The following is an 8,079-nucleotide window of genomic DNA, read 5'->3' as shown; positions in this document are numbered from 1 at the left end:
ACATAGTTAACATACCGTCCACGTATATCTGTGTATTATACTTTTTATGTTTTTTATATTTTTTAATTGCCGATTACGTAACATATTGTTTGTACTATCAATTTCGAAGTGAGAAATTTGATTCTCCACATAGTAAATAAAATTTGTTATTGTAATGATAAGTAAATACAATAGCCCTTGAGAAAAAAAAGGTAATGTAAAAATAAAAACTTCAGGAAATTGAGGAGTCGCTGTAATTTGAACAGAAGCTATGTGACAGTTGTAGCTTCGAAAAAAAAAAAAAAAAAACAATTTGACTGTTCTGAATTAATGCTAAAAGTGGGAAGGGGTTAATTTTTGTTCTGCTGTAACATTAAATTGCGTCTTTGTATTTACCATATAAATAAAGAGGGCTGCATATTTCTTCTTCACACGACTTGATTGTTAAAACCCCCATCAGTTTATTCCAACGATGTCGAATCGAATCTCCGGTGCTTCCGAAGAAGTATCCGCTGCCATTCCCGACATGTCGTCATCGGATGCAATCGTAAATGAAGAAGAAGAAGAAGAAGAAGAAGTTGTTGCGCCTTCGTCCGAGAGGAAACCGTCATGGCAAAAGCTCCGACGATACGACTCGTTGGATTTAGAGTCACGTAAACTCCATGGTCATGATGATGAAGATGATCATGCGTATGCCAAGGAGAGGAATTGGAATGTAATCTTACACCTAGCATTCCAAAGCATCGGCATAGTTTACGGTGACATTGGAACGTCGCCGTTGTACGTGTTCTCGAGCACATTTCCAGATGGAATAAAGCACGACGACGACATTTTAGGGGCGTTGTCGTTGATCATCTACACCTTAACTTTGATTCCTGTAATTAAATACGTGTTCATCGTTCTTAACGCAAATGACAACGGAGAAGGTAAGTAGTAACTAATTAACTGTGGTTGAACAACTGGGTAGACTATAATATGAGTTTGGATTATTATTATTATAGGGGGAACGTTCGCATTGTACTCTTTAATATGTCGATATGCGAAAGTGGGGTTGATTCCAAATGCGGAGATTGAGGATCGAGAAGTGTCGAATTACCAATTGAGTTTACCGAACGAAAGAGAGAAGAGGGCTTCAACGATTCAGTCGAAGTTGGAGAAAAGCCATTTTGCAAAGGTGTTTCTTCTATTTGCAACTATGCTTGGTACCTCCATGGTTATTGGTGATGGTGTTCTCACTCCTTGTATCTCAGGTCCTTACTCTCTACTCTCCTATCGTTTCTTTTCAAAAGTTATGATATTACTATCGACCTTTTCTAAATGAGTACAAATTCCTTTGGATGTCTCGATGAAAAAGTTAATTAAGGATAATATTACGACGTTTAAAGGAATATTGAAATTTTTCTAAAGAAACAAAAAAAATGAAGTTTGAGGGAAACTCTTGGAATTTAGCCTTCTTTCTAAATTATGTCTTTTTTTTCAGTGTTATCTGCTGTGGGAGGGATCAAGGAGGCTACCCCTGCAATAACAGAAGGTAAATTAAATAATTTGTAAAAATGTATAAAAAAATATAAATTAAAAAAAAAAATACAACACTTTTTCCTTCTTAAGAAAATTTATTTTCTTCAACTTCCCATAAGTGTAATAATTATAGGTTGATGAAAAGGAGTGAGAGACACATATCGCATAATTTTAGTACTAAAACGCGTCATTTTTTTTTTTTTTTTTTTTTTTTTTCAAAATATTTTCTTTAATAATTTTTATAGCAATTAAAGAAAACACAACTAACCCACTATTGTTAAAAGGAAATTGAACCTCTTTTTATTTTAATGTAATAAAAAAGTTTAAAAAAGCATTTATTATTTTATGATTTTAGGGCAACTAGTTGTTTAATATAACATAAATAGAAAATGAGGTTTTTTTTTTTTTTTTTTTTTTAACGAATGACCTTCACGGGTGCTTTTTGGATTAATGACTTCTCCCACAGATGTATGAAATCTAACATTATATTTACGCTATCCTTTTTTATAACGTATCACGTTAGTGATGGTCATGTTTATCATAGCCTTAATGCAATGATCATCTCAATCGCGATCTTCATTTTTTTCACACAATATTTGTGGGGAAAATGAAACCAACCGTGAGAAAAATGTAGAATGCGATAGAGATGGTCATCGTGTTAGGGCTATGATAGACATGACCATTCCTAATGCAGTACGTTATAAAATGCCGTAGTACACTCTGAAGTAAGTAAAATGTTAGATTTCATATAATTATTGAGGCAGGTCATTAATCATATAAATCCTTGTGAAAAAAAGTTATCCTTACAAAAATCTCAATAGAAAGTAATATTTATTTGATCTATATTCGTAAGGTTGGTAACTATAACTGTTTCTATGGTTTATAAATACACTATATATCAAACATTATAAAGAAATAGTTATTTCAAACACATTTGAAAACATAAAATATAAACTTTGTTTTTATAGGTGGTCTATTGAGCAAAATGTTCATATTGCAGGTAGGATTGTTTGGGCATCAGTAGGCATATTGGTGTGCCTATTCATGTTTCAAAGATTTGGAACAGATAAAGTTGGTTACACTTTTGCTCCAATTATCCTCATTTGGTTTGTTTTCAATGCTGCAATTGGTGTTTACAACTTCATAAAATATGACCCAACTGTCCTTAAGGCCTTAAATCCAAACTACATTTTTCAATATTTCCAAAGGAACAAAATGGATGCTTGGATTTCTCTTGGTGGCATTGTTCTATCCATTACAGGTTCACATTTCCTTCTCATTTCATCTATTTTTTAAAAAACTTTTTAACGTAAAGTTAGGGATCAATTAGACACTTAATTCCTCTTCCAAGCATGCCCTAATAATAATCCATCGACACCCATATAGGGACCGAAGCCTTGTTCGCCGACGTTGGCCATTTCAGCGTCCGATCAATCCAGCTAAGCATGTCAGTAGTGACCTATCCAGCTCTAATTTGTACTTATGTAGGCCAAGCCTCATTTCTTCGCAAGCATGATGATCTAATTTCAGACACATTTTACAAGTCAATTCCAGGTAAAGAAATGATGATAAAACAAGCACATATTTCAAAAACCAGAAAGTGAATGAAAATTGAAAAAATAAGGTTAATTTTAAAACACTAAATAGTTATCAAATAAGGTTATAGATTTCAAAATTTTATTTCTCTTTTTGAAATTTAGCTAATAATTCAAATGTTTCATTAATAAAAGTGAAACTCCTTATAAAAAAAAGATGATAAAAAAGTACAAATTTAAAAAATCAGATGGTTATAGAACGGTAAACTAAGTGAATGAAACTGAAATTGGCAGGAAGGTTGTATTGGCCAATGTTTGTGGTAGCAGTATTAGCATCAATCATAGCAAGCCAAGCAATGATCTCAGGAACTTTCTCAATAATTCAACAGTCACTTTCACTTGGATGCTTTCCAAGAGTTAAAGTGGTTCATACATCAGCTAAGTATGAAGGACAAGTTTATGTTCCTGAGATAAACTACCTTCTAATGTTGGCTTGTATTGGTGTTACTTTGGGGTTCAAGAACACTACAAAGATTGGGAATGCATATGGAATAGCAGTGGTTTTTGTTATGACACTCACATCCTCCTTCCTAGTACTCATTATGGTAATGATATGGAAAACTCACATCCTTTTCGTAATCACTTACATTCTCATCGTTGGTAGTGTGGAATTAGTGTATTTGAGTTCAGTCCTTTACAAGTTTGACCAAGGAGGCTATCTCCCTCTTGCTTTTGCTGCTGCTATGATGACAATCATGTATGTTTGGAATAGTGTGTTTAGAAAGAAGTATTTTTATGAGCTCGATAACAAAATCTCTCCACAAAAGCTCAATGAGATAGTCAATACCACCAACATTACAAGAATTCCTGGCATTGCATTCTTTTACTCTGAGCTCGTTCAAGGCATCCCTCCCATCTTCAAGCATTATGTCGACCACATTCCCGCATTGCACTCTGTGCTCGTCTTTGTCACCATTAAATCGCTTCCTGTGAGCAAGGTTCGTTCAGAAACTTACTTACTTTAAGCTGGTTCATTCTATAAACATTTTTGTTTTCTGTTTCTCGTTTCCTGTATTATACTTTAAGGTCATTAATAATAACAAAGTTTGAGGTTGCTTTTATGTATGTTCTTACACTAGGTGCCGGCTGATGAACGTTTCCTCTTTCGACAAGTAGAGGCGAAGGAGATTGAAGTGTTTCGTTGTGTTGTTCGATATGGGTACACGGATGTGCGGACTGAGCAAGAATCGTTTGAGAAGATATTACTGGAAAGATTGGAAGAGTTCCAGAGAGAGCAACGTACATCGATTAATAACGAAAATGGAGTGGATGAAAGAGTTGAAAAGGAGGATGAGGATGAGAAAGGATTTGGAAGAACTGGAGAAGCATGGAAGGATGGAGTTGTTCATTTGGTTGGGGAAAGTGAAGTGGTTGCTAAAAAGGGGGCAAGCCTTAGAAAGAGGATAATGATAAACTATGCATATAGTTTCTTGAAGAGGAATTTGAGGCAAACTGATCAAGTCTTTGATATTCCTCGCAAACATATGCTCAAAGTAGGAATGACTTGTGAACTTTAGCAATTAGTCACTTCAGTTTTTTTTGTCTTTTCAATGTCAAAATTTGTATTATTTTTCTACTTTCCTTGAGCCAAATGTTGCTTTTATGATTTGTAAACATAGTTGTACCACAATAGTATTGATTTTTCTTTTACATTTGTTCTAAAAAGAATCCCATAATACTTGTTGAAAGTAATCCGACGCAATTTGGTTAATATCTAACCTACTTGATAGCACCTAAAATGTGCTATCTTACCCAACTTAACTTGAGTTTGTTGTGCAATTCAATGTTTTTAATCAATGATTTTGTAGGTATTGAGCACTAGAAAGGTAGATTTAAGCATTTAGATGAAAACTAAGCTAAAATAAAGCGTTTGTGCCGAAACGGGGCGTCTGGGTCAAGTAGCCCCTTGCAGCCTAGCGTCACGGTACTAGTGGGTGGTGGTGCCTGAGGGAAGGTAGACCCACGCATGAGGCATTGTAGCACCCATGTGCGCTGTGCATAGTGCTGTTCATAGTAACATCAACAACATAATAGCGTTGCGATGTCATACAGTTTTGAAAATTGTTTGGCAACCATTTGATTAACATTTTTTTATTTAATATAGTTGAGCATCGTACTGTTTAATTTGTGAGCATTACCTGCTTATCATGCATATTAGCTTATTCCTAGAACTTAATGCGGTTAGTTGACATGTTTAGTATGAATTACAACTAAATGTATTGATTGACTTGTTGCTCTAGACTTCAATTTTGCATTACTTTCATGCACTAAATGATCAATTAAATATATATATTAAATAATTTTTATTTATTAAATAATTATTTAATTTTAATTAATTAATTTTTTTAAATTAATTTGAGAGTTATAACTCCCCCCTCTTTTCTCTCTTGATCGATCGTGATAACGTAAAGTGATCTTCATCTTCTTCACATAAGATTCACAGATGAGAATGTCGATCTGTAATTTTTGCCCAAGAACATGCAAAATAGAAATTGTTTTTTTCCTCCTCTCTAAAATCTTCTCCCTCTTCCCAAAATCTTAGTAGAGCCCACCACTCCTGCTTATTCTCATCCCTTAAGAAGAATACAAGAGGTTCACTTGTGGTAGTGGCCATTTGGGTTATTGGAGATCGAAGTGTTCGTGATCAGATCGAGGGAATACTGAAGTCCTTGTGGCTTCAAAGGTAAGGTATTTTATTTCTTCCATAATTCACTCCTTAGTATGCTGTAAATTTTTTGGTAATTTTATTATTTAAAAATAAAATTGGGACGATCCCACTTCTGCAGTAGACCTCACAGTTCCTTTAGCTATGTTGCCATTAGGTAGTGCCACAATACTTTTCCCTGATGATGTTGTTGTGATGGATGTTGCAGCGCCTTCGCTAGGGGTAAAACTATAATTTTTGGCTTCTCTCGACTTAGTTGATGTTTTAAAGCTCTATTTTGGTTCGTTTCAGCTCCTTTTATATCGTAATACTTCGTTCTACCTCTTAAGTGTTTAATACCTACAAAATAATTAGATTAACACATTAAACAACATAACAATCTTAAATTAAGTTGAGGAAAATAACACATTTCAAGTGTTATCAAACACTCCTAACTTAATTCTTGACTATCCTCGAGCAAGGCAAAAACATAAATCAAATTAAAAAATTTGCTCAGCTACAGGATCGTAACTCTAGTCTCGATGCATTTTCAAGAACTATTGGGGTTTATGTCCTAAATCTCGTGGTTTGTAATGTATAAATAAATTATCAATTTAATAAAACAAAAAGTTATTTTGTTTGGCATTTAGACTTGTATAACTCAATCCAATAAAGTAAGATCCAAGATTAATTCATGTAACTTGAATAATATGTGGTTGATATATTGATGAATCGTGTTCAAGTGATAATTTAAAAGGTCAACAGTATATGAATAAGGTTCAGTACCTTATCCTGATAACACTATGGATATGACACACTTTATAATTGTTACAAATGATTTAATCCAAATCGTCCATGTGAAGATGTGCTAGTGGGGGTATTCTATACAAAGAGTTTGTATAAGACTCGATCGAGAAATAGTTAATCTTTCTTTGTAACACCATTGATTGAAGAGATTAAAATTTCATAGGGTGACCATATGTAACTCGATCTCAATTCTAATTGAGTCATGGACTCCTATCTATGAGGGCTTGTCCTTTGATTTGTATGGATGAGAATGACTCGTATTGTTGACTCAATAAGTTACCATTTGGGGACAAGATCGAGCAGGGAGCTGAAAACATAGCTACGTAAGATGAAATCCACTCATTCCCAACATTAAAAGAATGTTGTATGATACATATTAACGACAAATTAAAAATAAATTAATCTGCACACACTACTAATAGAAAACAAAACTTAAATACCACAACCTTATATTTTCTAATTTATTGATATATTGTTATGATAAATCAATGGCAAACCTAATAGCACATGGCATCAACACAATCATGGATAGAAAGCAATTTCAAACATCACTCCAGCGGTTGTAATTCTATTGATGTGGTATATTAGTGATTTACTTAAAACAAATGAACATGAAAACAATCAGATATAGAGAAAAAAAAAAACAAAAGTTAAATATAGATCTCTATATCATTGATAGATCTTAGTCTATGGTAAAGTTATCATTGATAGACCTCAATCATTGATAAATCTAGTAAATAGGTTCATCAATGATAGATTCTGCCATTGATAAGTTTTTTTAGTGATATATATTAGCTAACGATACATACTAATTAGAAGTTAAAATATCTTACTAGAACGTTACACAAATGTCTTTGAGCCATTGGAAAATTAATGAAACATTCAACAATTTCCGATCCTAACCTTGAAATACAATGAGAAATTCATCTTAGGCTAACCCACAACAAGAAAAATCGAAACCACACATAAAAACTCACAAATAAGAAAAATTAGAATAACTCTGATGAGAAAATGGAATTGATGGAAAAAAATAAAATTGCGAAAACAAACCAATATCTCAATGTTTGTTAAACAAAGAGAAGCAAAATGAAAAATGAGACTGAAATTCAAACTTTTTATTAAAGTAGGAAAAAATTAATAATACACAAAATGTTGTATAAGAAATGTGATACGACAAATGTGAGGCTAAAATTGTGATATACAAAATGTTGTAAACAAAATTTTGATACACAAAATGGTGACACACGAAATGTGTGGTACTCAAAATGTAATACAAAAAATTGTGATACTCTTAATCCACGATAGCTCACCCTTATATAGCTCACCCTTATATAGGACAAGCATATGAACCTAATTAATCATATTAGCTTACAATTTAAAATAATGTTAAACAGAGAAACTCACAAAACATAAAGAAAATTTCAAATAACAAACAATGTAAATCTTAGATCTAACATTTACTTAGACATCAAACTGAAAATTAATTATAACAATAAATTTAAGAAACTTAAAAATTAAAATTTAATGCAGAAAACT

The 8,079-nt window shown here is 32.9% G+C and overlaps 1 protein-coding gene across 2 annotated transcripts; it reads left to right on the top strand.

Annotated features, from left to right (window-relative positions):
• Positions 1-403: 403 nt before the first annotated feature.
• On the top strand, positions 404-4,757 carry LOC120089858 (potassium transporter 5-like). 2 transcript variants are annotated; one of them, XM_039047275.2, is made up of 8 exons: positions 404-905; positions 981-1,229; positions 1,460-1,510; positions 2,498-2,603; positions 2,706-2,758; positions 2,884-3,051; positions 3,327-4,030; positions 4,172-4,757. In XM_039047275.2, exons 1-8 carry the CDS (start codon positions 452-454, stop codon positions 4,607-4,609), a joined length of 2,223 nt encoding a protein of 740 aa, XP_038903203.2. In that variant the 5' UTR covers positions 404-451; the 3' UTR covers positions 4,610-4,757. The 2 variants fall into 2 exon arrangements, with proteins under 2 accessions (XP_038903203.2, XP_038903202.2); XM_039047274.2 differs by having other exon boundaries at positions 2,498-2,758.
• The last annotated feature ends 3,322 nt before the right edge of the window (positions 4,758-8,079 follow it).

This window comes from Benincasa hispida, chromosome 11 (assembly GCF_027475165.1).
Source record: "Benincasa hispida cultivar pf3 chromosome 11, pf3_genome.v1.1, whole genome shotgun sequence".
Taxonomy (NCBI): Eukaryota; Viridiplantae; Streptophyta; class Magnoliopsida; order Cucurbitales; family Cucurbitaceae; genus Benincasa; species Benincasa hispida.
Note: the sequence above shows the minus strand (reverse complement) of the source record. Positions and strands in the feature narration are given on the sequence as shown.

Coding starts and splice junctions, on each gene's coding strand:
- LOC120089858 (XM_039047274.2), top strand. CDS start 452: ATGTCGAATCGAATCTCCGGTGCTTCCGAAGAAGTATCCGCTGCCATT. Junction 1,230..1,459: donor TCTCACTCCTTGTATCTCAG/GTCCTTACTCTC, acceptor CTTTTTTTTCAG/TGTTATCTGCTGTGGGAGGG. Junction 2,759..2,883: donor CATTGTTCTATCCATTACAG/GTTCACATTTCC, acceptor ACACCCATATAG/GGACCGAAGCCTTGTTCGCC.